Source organism: Corylus avellana, chromosome ca1 (genome assembly GCF_901000735.1).
Source record: "Corylus avellana chromosome ca1, CavTom2PMs-1.0".
Classification (NCBI taxonomy): Eukaryota; Viridiplantae; Streptophyta; class Magnoliopsida; order Fagales; family Betulaceae; genus Corylus; species Corylus avellana.
In genome coordinates this window covers 33288990-33304084 of record NC_081541.1, presented here as the reverse complement: position 1 = coordinate 33304084, position 15095 = coordinate 33288990, and the positions used below count along the sequence as shown (strand labels likewise).

Genomic DNA, 15095 nt, shown 5'->3' with positions numbered 1-15095 from the left:
CTATTATATATATGCTAATAGACACATGTCAGTTTTAAAGATTTCGCCCAACACAGTTTGTAAGAAATTTATTTCTTAAGTTTTTCAAGATAGATAGAGACCAAAGAGGCATTTTAGGAGCTTTATGGTGAAGAAGCCTTCAAAAGTTGACATCCATTTACTAAAAATTTTATCAATAATTTTTCCTTTTTTTTAACAAAACTTAGATACAAAATTAGTATATAAATTTCCTACAAAATGGATTATAGAAATTCTTTCAACCCAGTCTTTAAAAGTGTCATGTGTCCCTTGTGCATGTGAGAAGTACATGCTATTAAAACAAAAAAAAAAAAAAACATGTTTCTCACATGTTAAGAAATACATAACACTTTTAGAGACTAAATTAGAAGAATTTTCCTACAACTCAGTTTGTAAGAAAATTTTGTCCAAAACGTAATATTTTTGAAATCAAAATCAAAACAACTTTCTAAACCGAAACAATGAATTTTTTTTTCTTTTCTTTTCTTTTCTTTCTTTCTTTTTTTCTCAATCAGCATACTGCTATGAATTTATTTATCATCAAATGTTCCCTGTTTGGGGAAACTTTCTAATGAATAGAGTAACAAACAATTACAAGAAAAACAAATACTAGAGATTATCTATCACCTTTTGCTTTGGGGAAACAAACACTAGAGATTATCTAGCCCCTTATGCTATTAGCCTCATAGAGACAACGAAGAATGAATATAACCTGTCACTTAGCAGCTAGCTCAAAATGATCTGCCCATCTGGATAATAGACTGCAGTCTGCAAGCAAGAATATTGCGCTTAACATCCTTGTCAACTTCATCAATTTCCTTTCTCGTGTATCAAGATACGGATTCCAAAACTAAGCAGCTTTGAGCTTCCCCAGTTCATAGGGGGTCATATCATCGGAGTGCAGCATGCCATTTGGAGAAAGAAGGCGCCGGAGTGCAAGGAAAAACCGGGCCTGAAAGAAGATATGTTGTTGGAGATAAGTCCAAATCAAAGATTTTTGCATGTAGGAGTTGTCAGGATGTTAGCTAGTCTTACCCATTGAAATCCCACAAGTGCAGCCCAACAACCTGTCAAACCATATCCTTTTACAAGCTGGTAACAAGAAGCAGACAGCAATGTTAAGACATAAAAGGAAAACCGAAGTGATTTTTTTTATAAAAAAAATGGGTCTTCAGTGAACCAAGAAATAGATCTCTACCAGCAGTAGAAGAGCACCCAAAGAAAAGCATCCGCTCATTGATAAGCTAATAAATTTTAGTTCCCGTCCAGCCTGCATCATAAAAAAGATAGAATGACGCTATATCAAAAGTTTCAGCAATGTCTTACGCAATTGAGTGCTCCACTGCACTAATTGGAATCATAACATTTCGCCAAGTAGGTTAGGACTAAGCAGCATATGGTGATCGAATTTTGAGTTCTTTGCTTTTCGTTTCTCCTGGTAATCCGAATATAGCATATTAACTTCTTTTCTAGGGCAATATTATATACCTTCCCAGGTAGCTCCAATACAACTTAATTAAAAAGAGCACAAGGCTTCCAAAGGTACCAAGATTCTTGCAAACCTAAGGGGTATGACTGAAAATGAATGATTACAATGAGCTAAAAAGCCTACACTCCCCCTTAGGTACACCATAGACGTGGATGTTTGTGTTTAGTGTTGGAAATTCTTGGTCCAAACACATGTATCAGGCATGCAACTGAAAGACTGAATTGAAGAAAATGACTGAATTGAAGTCATCAAACATACCAGCAATGTCCCCTCAAGGCTATGAGTACAAGGTGTCACAGCTAATGAAAAAAAGAATAGAATCAACACTTTGTGCATCTGCATGGACACAACAATTAGGTAATATTACAATCTGTCAGTAACATAAAAAACGATTATTTCTACATGACTATTTCTAAGAATATTTCACCTTATTATAGTCGTTTTCTCCAACTTTAGCTCTATTGTTGTAAACAATGTAAATACTTTCTCATGACTAAATAAATAAATCCATCTACCGGTGGGTGACAACAGAAATGTAATAATCCATCCAAAGACAGTTACAGAAATACGAGGATCATCAAATCAGCATTTCTGGCAATTATTTTATTTTTTAAAATAAGGGCACCCAAAATTACCTAAATTTTAAAAAATGGGACACAAGTACCATGGGTATAAGTGGCACAAATTTTGGTTATCTGACAACATTATCTACAGGCAATTGAGTTTATAAAGCAATTATCACATCCCATTTTTGCAGTATATATTTGGTGCAAAGCTCCAAAAATTATAAACTCACAACCAAGGAATATGACCTTCCATTGCTAATTGTAGCACAACATGATTATTATGCATAAGAACATAATGTTGAAAATGTAATAAATATACTTTTACAAGTTCAAAATTTGTGAACTAACCTCTTGTATGACATTAGGATCATGTGTAAAAATTTTGGGAAACAACCAAGGAACAAACGTTCCGATAGTTCCTATTGCTAATCCAAGTATAGCTCCAATAATCATCAGCGACTTTAGTAACATTCGAGCCTGTATGATATCATAAACCTTTTAGAATAATTTCAACAAAAAGAATTCCATATAGAGGCAGAATTTATAGAATTTGTATTAAGTAGTAATAATATATATGTGGCATATCCATCAGAGCAAAGAAAAAGCTAACTCTTCATAATGATATATCCTGACCAAACACTTCTTGGATGTTTCATGGGGTGTAGTGGTAAGTTATACAACCAAGTTATAAGGTACAATAGCGGAAGCATCAGCAAATTAAAGATGAACATCACTGACCTTCTCCAAACTTCGGTTAACTCCGTTTAATAACTCTGGCATGAATGATTGTGCAGTTTGAGAGAGAGGTTCACCCCATACCACACACATACCGTACATTTGAATCATGACCTAGAATGGTTTGTACATTGTAAATTTCCATTAGTTCATTACAGATAGGAAGCACAACAATGATGAAATAACTGTAACCACCATGTTAAGTAGAACAAACCTGATGAGCTGCAACCGTATTTGTGCCCATAGCTGTAGCAAAATATGTCATGAGAGAATAGAAAGCCACCTAAACATCAGAAACACAGAGATGCATAAATTTATTCCCACATGAGAAGATATAGCAATAGAGTCGAGTAAAATGTAACAAACCTTTGAGAACATTGTTACAAACACTGGAGCAGCAATCGCAAATATCTGCAGAAATTCACTGGGTGATGGAATAGAGATGGCAAAAGCGCTAAATCCTTTCTTGTCCAGAGCTTCAATCATCATATAAGCTGCAATAAGCTGGAATATATTACATTGGTTAGTTTATAAAGCCAGCCATCTATACTACTTGTTGAAATGTCCATTCAACATACTTGTGATGCCATTGTTGACCATGCTGCGCCAGTTATACCAAAACGTAACATATTGCACAGGACTACGTGACCCAAGCCATTAACAGCACTGGCTACCACCAAAGCCTTCAGAGGTCCCACGGAATCTTTCATGCCAAGACTGGGAATTAGAAGAAGAAAATATCAAACCACAATATGTAAAAGTAAGAATTGGTCACATTGGAGGCTCTAATTGCATACAACTATTATATGTGGGGTAAATATTTTGGCACCAAATTGGGGGTTGAGAGGGACAATATTTCTCTTGTAAGCTTTATATGCATCTTATTATTACTCTTTCTTCACCCCACAGGAGCTTCTTACTTGCCAGGATAGGATACTAACAGTTAAACTTACTGTTAGAGAGAACACATCAACTCTTCCTACTCTTTTCCAGTCTCTCTCTCTCTTCCTTTTTAATTTCCCTATCTTTGTAATCCTTCGAATCAAGCCTAAGGATCATCACTAATTTGGTTGTTAAAATTATTCAACAACTTACAGAAAGGAGAACTAATTAAGTAGACCCAAAAACATAAAAACACGGATGAAATCTGCCCATGTAGGCCATGTCAGGAGAATTTGCTGTGTAAAGAAAAACACACAGCACTAAGTAGCTATTTTATATGTAACAAGATTGATATGGTAATACATAGAAGCTCAAATATGTGCAATAATAACTCAGAAATTATTATAAAACAATCACACTAAGACACTGCCAACATATAAGAAGATCATGCATCAGAAAAGAAATATATATTATATAATATTTGCACCTTGCACTTTGAGCAACCAACCCAAAAAGAATTGCAGGCCACGCCAAGCCTCGAATCTACCAACAAAAAAGATAATATTCAGTTAAAAAGTCCCTAGAAGGCAGTAAGCAGAGACTATACTAAGTTACTAACAATCAATGGTAGAAGTCATGGAAAAATGCCAGACGGAAGAATATTAAAAGAAGCATGTACTCAAGCAGATAATAGACTTGTTCAGAACAATAGGAATTGCAAGTATAGAATTTTCTCAATATATCGTTGTTCAAGAACAAAAAAAAACGTTTAGAGATGGAAATCAATTTTGCTGTCAACTTCTTTCCAATATTGATGGTGGGACAAAAAACAATAAGCAGCAACTTAGAGCTAGCCAATATGTGGATGCCAACCTTACATAAAATAAATATCGACAGCGGGAAGGGATATAATCGATTTTATAAGGCAAAGGAATAATCGAGTTGTATATTAGAAAAAGAACAGATAAAAAATTTTATGGAAAAGGAAATGAACCTGGACATATTTGCTTGCTGCAGGCACAATATGCACATTCTTTGGCCCAACAAAAGCTGACAAAATAAAAAAAGGAAACAATATCAGCAAATTCTTCAGTCATTTGATGGCCTCTGCTATATATTTGCTCTATTGCCTGTTCTTATTGACAAAATAAAGTGGTGAAAATGAGTATATGACCGACTGCACCATATCTGTCCAGTTATTCAAAGTAACTAAAAGAAGCACCAATCTTTATTACCAGTTAGTGCCCATGAACCCAAGAACTGTGTAAACAGAAGCATCAAAGTCCCACAAGTCAGCCCAACAAAGAGCAAGATCGATATTTGATGCTGCACTTGATTTTTATCCTGCATCAATACTATCTAGTTAAAAAAGTGCATCGTAGAACTTAAAATATCAAAAAGGAACTGATTTTCATCATCAATACGCCTTCATGTTTTAACCAGCAGAGAGTATGCAACTAAAAGAGAGTGCTATTTCATCTATATATATATATATATAGACACACACACACACACACATGATGTTGTGAAAAACATAATGGAGCCATTCAAAATCCAGAGGCAACCCAGATCTCGACTCAATGGCCTTATGTCTAAGAAGGATCAGATGAGCACGGAACATATATTAGAAATTCCAGACATGACAATGCCAATTAAGGCGTTTTTCCTTAAAGTGCACATCAAGAGTGCATATTATGTGTCAGCGTAGGAATTTCATTTAACAAGGCATTACAAACTTGTTTAAAACATCAATGTCTTTGTAAATTCACCAGAATTCTTGGATCAATATTATGCTGCAAAAACAATAAAATGCCTTTTAACAGCTCAGAGAACTAACCCGTTTGGCAAGCGCAGTGGCGACCATATTTGAAGTGGCAATTGAAAGGAACATGAACAAAAGATTCATATTATCGCAAAAGACCGTTCCAGGACCTGCCCATTAATTCAAAAACGCCATCAAATTGATCTACCTCCCCAACTCAAAAAACAAATAAATACCATCCTCCATTCAACCACTACGAAAAACAATAGGATAGAAACGAAATACTCCAATAAAACACCAATAAACCGATATAAATCTCAACTGAACTAAGCCAATTATATATATATATATATATATATATATTGCTGTGCTAAACACCAAGCAATAAAAAGTCAACTTCAATTGGCTTCTTTCCCTAAATTTTCCCAGAAACCAAACAGAAAATTAAGAACTTCTTTACAAACTTTCAAATTGAAAAACCTACCTAAAGCAGCAAGCTCGGTTGAGCTTCCCCGACCGATCACAGCCGTGGAGATGAGACTCATCAAGGGTGCACAGATCCAGAGCCCCGTGGCGGGCCCCGAGAACATCATAATCTCCTTCATCTTGCTCCATATGCTCTGAGTCTCCAACTCCTCCCTCTTCGATCCCACGACACTGCCATTGCCAATATTGCCATTGCTATTGCCATCACTCTCGCTGGCAATAGCTTCGAGCTCGACATCTTCGAGGAGTTCATTGCTCTGGCCACCAACGCAGGCGGCTACCAACCTACTGCGGCGAATCTTCTCCGGAGAGATGCGAATGCTCGGCGGAGCGATGGGGTTGCTGAGGCGGCGAGATGAGAGTTGGGTGTTGAAGGAAATTGAAGCGCGAGAGAGCCGTCGTTGAAGATTGGGGTTTTGGATGGGAGTGAGGGAAGGGCGAGCTAGGGTTTTGAGCTGCATTTTGTGCTGGTAATATTGAGGTGGAGAACAGTACTGCGCTCTGTGAGAGAGCGAGAGAGGAAGTTGAGGTCGTTGAAGGGAAAGAGAAATGGACATGGGCGGTTTATAACTTTATTTGATTCTAAATTGAATTTTTGAAAGAGCTGAAGCCGACTAAAATATTTGGCGGCTTGGTTTTGTTTGGCTCCCCTCCGGTAAAGGAGCAAGTGACATGGCGTGTCCAAAATGGATAGACGGAGGATTGAGATAGCCAATAATTAGCTGATTACATGGAATATATCTGTTCAAATAGGGATATTCTTTTTTTCATTCTACAAACCATCTCTTCACCATCCCCACTCTCTTTAACTTTTTAAAAAAAAAAAACTCAAAATGGTAAAGTGAAGAGATGGTGGGGAGATGTTTTGTAGAATGCATTGTAACATTTCTCGTTCAAATAAATTTGAGTTGCCCAATCGCTAATTTAAGAGTAACGATAGAAGGAGGACTAGAGTTATCACTCTAAGGCCTCCTTATATCATTACTCTTTATCCAAATAGATAAGTCTCATATAAACTCTTCGAATTAACTGCTCTGTGAATCTTTTTTCATGAAAATTGAATTTTTTTATTATTTCCTGCTCAAATTATAGAAGATTCTGATCCATCAATTACCGAGATGGGATTGCTTCAATCAATTGCATATGCTTACTTTATCATTTGTAAATTATAAGGGATTAAAATGATGCATGTGTTTTACTACTCTTATGAATTTCTATACTTTTTTTTTTTTTTTTCTATTCAGATTCTGAGGAAAAGGAAACGAAAAAAAAAACTACAATAAGAAAGCCAAAAAAAAACAAATTATAAATGTGGGTCTTTGCTACTCTTAATTCTCAAAAAGAAAAAAAATGAGAGTTATCGGGAATGCTTTAAACACAAGGTGAAAAGCGGCCCATTTTGCAACCTAATATACCTAAAAATTGATACATTTAGAGACCTTAGAAACGGTCCAAGAACTTAACAAAAGAGTTACATGCGTCAGTCAGCTATAACAGGAACACAATGTCAATCCGAGAAAAGATGCACTTGATTAATAGCCAAAATAGAGAGCAAAGAGTCTCCTTCACAAGCAGTTTCTATACTTGGATGATAAGAAGGATCTATTATCACATCATTTAATTTTGAGATATGCTAAAATCTAATAAAAATTTAATATTTTGCCTATAAAAGTTTATGTGGCAAGATGCCACATCATTTTCTTTTGAGATATGCTATAGTGCAATAAAAAGACTATTTTTGACCCATAAAAGTCTTAGGTGGCAAATCCATCAATGGGTGAGGTCACAGAAACTATAGATGGGGCATTAACCTCTTGCCATCTAGGACTTTTATGGGCCAAAAATGGTTATTTTATTGCATTATAACATTTCTCTTTTATTTTTGTTTTATCTTTTTCTCTCCATAAAAAATATGATGTGGCATCTTGCCACATAGACTTTATGAGCAAAATATAAAATTTTTATTAAATTATAGCATTTCTCTTTAATTTTAGTGCTGATGTGACACCGTGCAATTGCTTGTGCCTGTAAACGGACCAAACTTCACCGGATAGATTGTGACGGCTCGCGGCTTGGCTTGCTCGGCCCATTTACATACTAGTCCAACAACCTTCTCTTACGCTTTCCCAGCTCCATCTAACTGCCAAAGGACATGGGGCTCCGATCTTATGCCCACGTGCCCAGCTGCAATTCCAAGTGGACTCCTCGGAGACAGTAGGATCTACAAGTGGTCAAGCTCAGGAGGAAAGATGCTGACATGGAAAACCCACCAATGATTCCATGCAATTGCAAATTTATCACATCCACGCTGTCACTTTCCATTGGTTCGTTGCTATAATGTAACCAAAACTGTAACTAAATTTCAAACGTATACCTTATCAACCACTTTCCATTTCTTTAACCACCCAAAATAGGATTTAATCTCCTGCAATTTTAAAAGAATTGTATATTTTTAAATTATAAAATTTAATTCATTTTTAAGCATCGAAATGCTTGAAAAACGTCACGTGTTAATGTTGTCGAGACAACCAAAAAGAATTTCTCTCCTAAAAAGCTTCTTTTTTTTTTTTTTTCATTTTTGCAAAGACGTTTCTTCTTCAAATTAACCAAAAGATAGTTTTTTGCTTAATAAAAGTGTATTTACAGCATAGATAGCAAGAACTTAAATTTTTGGGTTCTTGCTATCATGATATTCTTCACATTAATTTATTATTAATTGACGTGATATGTTTTAAGTAAGTTCTTATATAAGCCGATATAAAATGGAGATGATATTAAATAAAAATGTTGGTAAAAAAACAAAGAATTTGCTATATATCTGCATGTCGTGGCTGACCAAACATTATTGAGCCACCTCCCATAAAGTCATGGTTGACTATGAATTGTACCAAAAATTGGGAGCGTTAAAATGTAACCAACTTTCTTTGTTTCACACTTACTGCAATGTCAATTAATAATAATAATAATAATAATAAAAGAAGGTATAGATCACATCAAGCCATCCTAGGATTATGCTTGCTAAGATTGGATTAAGGTCGGACAAGGCAAAAAAGGGTAGCTAGGCTTCCTATGATGTCACATGGACGTGGCAAATATAATGTAAATCTAATGTACCCTACATAATTAGTGATTTAATATAATATTATAGTAAAAATGTTGAGTTTCAATGCTCTAAACCTTTACATATATACCAACATATTTGATAGAGAAATGTTTGAGAGTGCACACTTTCTTCTAACATGGCACGAAAAATCACTATTATATCACAAATTTAATAATAATTTTCACTGTCACGTCATAAAATGTATACGTAATTTTTTTTTTTTATATGATTTTATCTTAGACTTGATGCATTTGTCATTGAGAAAAGATTGATGAGGCCAAAAAGAAAGGAAAAAATAAAAAGGGTAAAGTCTACTTAACCCCCTCAAACTACCACTTCAATGACAATTTACCCTTAAACTATCAATTATGACAATTTACCCATCAAACTACCAAAACAATGACAATGTACCCCCCAATGCTAGCAAAATAATAAAATTACCTTTATAAAATTTTCAATAAAACAAAAATACCCTTAAAATTTTGAAAAGATAAAATAAAATTTAGTATTTTTATTTTTATTTTAGTAAGGATAATTTCGTCATTTTTTAAAATTATGGGTACATTGTTATTATTTTGGTAGTTTTGGGGGATAAATTGTCGTAATTGATAGTTTGAGGGATAGATTATCATTAAGATGACAGTTCGAAGAAGTTAAATAGACTTTACCCAAATATAAAATTGATGCCTACCGACTATACTGTACAAAAAGCAGATAGCCACCTTCTCCGTCACGCTGTCCATTATATTCGCATTTCTGTCCGCTGACCGACCAAAAAAACCTGCACTTTTGTAAGTTTCTTTGCATTAGACTTTCAGACTTTCACCAATGTTTTACACATTGAGAGTGATGTCCATTATTGTCCACTATAGTGGCTTCTCTAAAAGGAGAGGGGCGGCAGCCAGTGCCACACCTTTGGAGGGGAGGGTGCCCCAGCAATTTTATTTTATTTTTAAATATTTTAAGAGAAACTTTACTTAATTTTCTTGAATTGTTACCGCTTTTATAATTATTCTCATAAACTTTAAAAAAAAAAAAAAAAAAAAATCTTAATTTAGTAATTCATCTTTTAATTTTTTTTCAATTCCACCCCTTCGTTAAGATTCTGGTTAAGTCATTGTCAATTTGCTAAATACCCCTATTTAAAAATTTTAAAAAAAAAATGTAAAGTCCACTTAACCCCCTCAAACTACCACCCAATTAACAATTTACCCCACAAACTATCAATTACGACAATTTACCCCACAAACTACCAAAACAATGACAATGCACCCCACAATGCTAGCAAAATGATAAAATTACCCCTATAAAATTTTTAATAAGACAAAAATACCCTTAAAATTTTGAAAAAAAAAATAAATTTTAATATTTTTGTTTTTATTTTAGTAAGGGTAATTTTGTCATCGTGTTAAAATTGGGGGTACACTGTCATTGTTTTGGTAGTTTTGAGGGTAAATTGTAGCAATTGATAGTTTGGAGAGTAAATTGTCATTTGGGTAGTAGTTTGAATGTGTTAAGTGGACTTTACCGTAAAAAATAAAAAAAAAGTGTAAGTATTTTTATAAATTTCGTTAAATTCTTGTAATTTTTTTTTTTCCTAAAAAATATAGAGGTATTTTGAAAATTTTGACAACTCTCCGTTAATATTTTCCGTCAAATCTTAACGGATTATATACAAAATTGAGAGTTTTTTTAAATTTAGAAGAGTAATTGCGAATGTGATGGAAATTAAGAGGTTAAGTAAATTTTGTTTAATATTTTTATAATATATTGAGCCATCAGCCATACTACGTGTCAAATAATTTGTTGTAACATTGATTAAGATATCGTGTGCATCTAATGATTTATGTGGAACAATCAATGATAATAGGGACTATTTTGGACTCCACTGGTTTTTTTTTTAAAAAAATGAATCAGTTCATTTTCATTTATTGATAAACAAGCATAAAGCTCAAATAATATAAAGCAAAAGCTCTTAAGCAACTATAGTCGAAGTTACGATGTTACAAGTGCCAAAGATGACGTATTACATTCCAAACTCAAACAAAATCTGCAACTTATGACTAATTTTCAATTAAACAGCAAATCTGCGCCAAATAGACTCAAACCAATGCATAGGTAGCTCTTATTCCTCGGCATTGAGGGTAAAGAACCCCAAGCCCAAGCTCATCCTCCTCAACCCGAAAGCCAAGATAACGTTCAAATCCACAACCCAAAGGTCTGGACCTGAAGGGCATCAGGCGGGCAGATCAAGAGAGAGGACTGAGCATTGTTACAAGCAAAAACAAAAACGATTACAGGGAAACAAAACAAAATAGAAAGAACAAAAAAAGGAAAGCCAAACAAAATTACAGGGAAATAAACAACATAAAAAGCACACCAAGAAGATGACAACAGCGGGAAAGAAGAGTCGATCGTGCGCTTGCCGAAAACCGAAAACGGAAGGGGCGTTGGAAGCTCATCGCGGTAGGGGTGGGAGAAAAAGCCTAGCAGAGGACGGTGGGCGGATGAGCACACGGAGGAGATTGGTGGCGCACTCAAATGGAGGGGAAAGTTTGAATAAAACCCCAAGAGCATCAACCACAAAGTGTACCTAAACATGCACAAAAAACAACAAAAACAAATACAAAAAGAAACAAAAACAACTAGGGACCAAAAGAGGGGGAAGCGGCGGAGAGGAATGGAAAGGAAAAAAATTGCCCAAAGAGCTAGGAGCATCAAGTAAATAGGCTAACTCGCTAAGCAAAAGAGGACGATGAGAGGGGAGGGGAGGGGAGAGGTAGAAGAGGGAGAGAAAATGTTCTCCCCCTCTGACGGCTGCTAGATATGAAACCCTAGCAGAGAGAGAAGGGATTAGAGAGAGAGAACTCGTCTAGGATGTTGTATTCACAATATTTTGGACTTTACTGATTAATTTGATATTGATAGACAAGTTTGGTATAACTATAAACCATATGAAATAAATACAGGGAAGGAATTAAGATATTTTTATTTAGTGGGGTCAAAATATAAATGAGAGAACACAATTAATTTGAATAAAAGTAGTCAAACTTAATTTTTATGCATAAAAACAAATATATATTTACATTAATAAAAAATTTTAAGATAAATTTGAAAGTCAATGGGGGTAATGGCCTCTTCGTGTGAACATGTATTAGAATTTCCGATTTAATGGACCTTGTTGTCGATGAGATGGGCCCATGTAGGGAGGATCCCCTGTGTCTCCATTGTGGATCTGTCGTACTATTCACATGTCTAAAAGTAATCAACTTTTTTCCAACCAACAATTTTTCACATTTTCCATAATCTTTTGGACTCAAAAAAGGCAATTAGACAAACACTCTCTAAAGCGGAGGTCACTAATTTAAATCTCTCTCCTCCTCTTGTGTGGACATGTCAATAAAAAAATAAAAATAAAAAGACAAATATTCTCTACAAAAAACGCATCAATTAAAAGCATGTTATCTAAGAATTAATCTATAAATTATTATTTGTTCTTTTAGTGTTATGATGTGGTTGCTGTCATGCCAAACACATTGAGGAAGAAGCATGTGAGAAAGACAAAGGGTCAGAAAGGCTCGCCAAAAGTATGGATGGAATCACCTCTAATACTTAAATTTATACGGAAAGGAATGTGAAGTTTGATAGAGTGAAAATAAGTAAAAAGTTAACATTGAGAGATTCCCTTCGAGAAACATCGGGGAGGTTTTCTTGTATGGTCCAATCGGTTACCCAATGTGACGAGAGGAATGCTGAGGAAGTTGCTGCATGTGGTTATGACTTATGAGTTACTACATTAGGTGGCAAGAAGTGGTTAGGTATACAATGTCCTACAGTGGTTTGGTTGCTGCCCCAATCCTAAGGGCAAGATAGGTTACGAGCTTAGGCCGTGGGCCTTTCGTTAGCTTGTAACCACCAAGCCGACCCGAGTGATTATGAGGAGCCCCTAGCTTACTTGCAGATGGTCCCACGGTTGTTGAGCTTGCCTTCCATGGAGGGGCCTCATGACGAGCCCTTAGTAACGGAGTACACTATGTCCGTTACATATGTGAGAAATATTTTTTTTTTTAAAAAAAGTAATATTAAAATTATTGGGTGAAATTTTATTAAAAAAAGAAAACATACTTCTCACATGTTAGTAAACAAAATGTTTTCCTTTTTTACCTCTCCCACTTTGAATAGAAAAAAGAAAAAAAAAAAATGTTTCTGACATAATAAAGACTATGTTACAGAAAATATTTCAAAAAGAAAAAAGAAATAAATATTTTTATTTGAGATTTTTTTTTTTTTTTTTTTTGGGTTTAAGTACTTTTTTTTTAAATTTTTTTTTGTCATTTTGTGTGTAGTTTATTTATTGCGAGCCTCCTTTTCCACTTGGCCAAAATGGCTAGAATGCAAGTCAACTTCAATCTGCATCGTAGCTGTAAAGCGACACGTTGAATAATTATTTTTGTACGTCTTGACAAGGGAATTGCAATTTTGGGAGTAAATTTATCTTCTACTAATAATGGGTAGTAATTACTTATAAAAATAAAAAAATAAAAAAATAATGGGTAGTAATCCGAATAATAAAATTATTAATAACTTTTTATTATTATTAACTTTTTTATTACAATTTTATATGAGCATTTGGATTCTCATAAAAAGGTGAAATCATCTTATATAAATCCCTCTTATCATCTTATATAAATAACACTCAGGAGAAAATTCACTTTATCCCTCGAAGTTTTAGAAATTTTTTAATTTGAACCTCAAAGCTTAAAAATTGACAATATACTCTCCCAATATTTCAAAAATTTTCAATTTAAACCTTTCGTTACTAATTTCCGTTAAATTGGACGAAATTTTTTTTACAAAAGCCTGAGGTTAATTATATAATTTTAGAGATATCTGTCCAATTTGACGAAAATTAGTATCAGAAGGTTTAAATTGAAAATTTTTGAAACATTAGGAGGGTACATTGCCAATTTTTAAACTTTGAGGTTCAAATTGAAAAATCTCTGAAACTTCAGGGAGGTAAAGTGAATTTTTTCCTAACACTTATAAACATCACTATAATCCATACATTCAATGTACGAAATTCACATATCCAATGTGAGACTAACTTTTTTAAGTATCATATTTTCTTTCCGTTCAAATCTCTGACAAGGAGTGTTCCTAAGTGCTCTAACACTATTTGTCACGATTCAGGAATAAACGCTAACCACATGTGTGTTATTACTTTAAAATGATTAGTTAAATTCTCGTTCAAATCCTGATGATGAGTGTAACTAGGTCACTCTGACATCATTTATTACAATTTAAGAGAAAGTGTTAGCCATATGTGCGCTTTTTCTTTAAAATGATTAGTCAAATTTTCGTTCAAATCCTGACGATGAGTTTTACTAGGTTCCTCTTGCACCATTTATCATGATTCCCACTGAAAACGTTAAGCAATCCAATTAACTTTATAATGCACACACTCAATATAGACAATTCACGAATCTAATTAACTTTCTTCCATTTCACACTATAACACCTAATTATGATTTTTATATTCACAAATTAAGAAATTAAAGTATCATAAACGTATAGCTTGCATTAGTTGGGTGTGGACCGTGGCTTCCACTCTTCTCTCCCTCTCTTTTAAATTACCCTTTTTCTTGGGTTGAATCTGTTAAGTTTAAGCACCTATTTTATGTTTACTATTATTAATCTATTATCACTTGCACTATTTTAATTAACTTTGCACTTCTTTCTCTTAAAAATAAAATCGGTATTTTTTTTTGGGGGGGAGGTGTTAGTGAAAGTCGTAACACAAATTAAAGGAAGAAAAAAAAAGATTTGAATGGATTTGACTACCCTACATGTAAACATCAACCACAAAAGACAAAAGAAAAGTTAATGCTTGACTGAAAAGTAGGTAAACTCTACTTGTAGGCTTGACAATAAATCAATCAATCAAAACCAACTTTGTAAAAAAATAAAATAAAAAATACTCTCACTAGGCACAAAAGAAAAGGAGGAAGAGGGAGAAAAAAAAAAAAAAAAACTTAAGAAACCATAAGAAATGTC

General features: G+C 34.2%; 1 protein-coding gene across 1 annotated transcript; it reads right to left on the bottom strand.

Annotated features, from left to right (window-relative positions):
- Positions 1–523: 523 nt before the first annotated feature.
- LOC132190644 (protein DETOXIFICATION 46, chloroplastic-like) lies at positions 524–6462 on the bottom strand. The gene is made up of 14 exons (XM_059605687.1): positions 5937–6462; positions 5528–5622; positions 4926–5034; positions 4685–4740; positions 4178–4233; positions 3387–3525; positions 3175–3312; positions 3023–3091; positions 2812–2922; positions 2422–2550; positions 1766–1843; positions 1217–1288; positions 1054–1110; positions 524–970 (listed from the first exon to the last, which is right to left on the bottom strand). The coding sequence occupies exons 1-14, from the start codon at positions 6397–6399 to the stop codon at positions 869–871; spliced, it is 1674 nt and encodes a 557-aa protein (XP_059461670.1). The 5' UTR covers positions 6400–6462; the 3' UTR covers positions 524–868.
- Positions 6463–15095: the final 8633 nt, after the last annotated feature.

Bases quoted from the DNA above. Each gene is read 5' to 3' on its own strand.
- LOC132190644 (XM_059605687.1), bottom strand. From the start codon at position 6,399: ATGCAGCTCAAAACCCTAGCTCGCCCTTCCCTCACTCCCATCCAAAAC. The intron at 2,923-3,022 runs GTTTGTTCTACT...AAACCATTCTAG, and splicing joins ATACGGTTGCAGCTCATCAG to GTCATGATTCAAATGTACGG. The intron at 1,844-2,421 runs GTTAGTTCACAA...GTGTCCATGCAG, and splicing joins ATCCTAATGTCATACAAGAG to ATGCACAAAGTGTTGATTCT.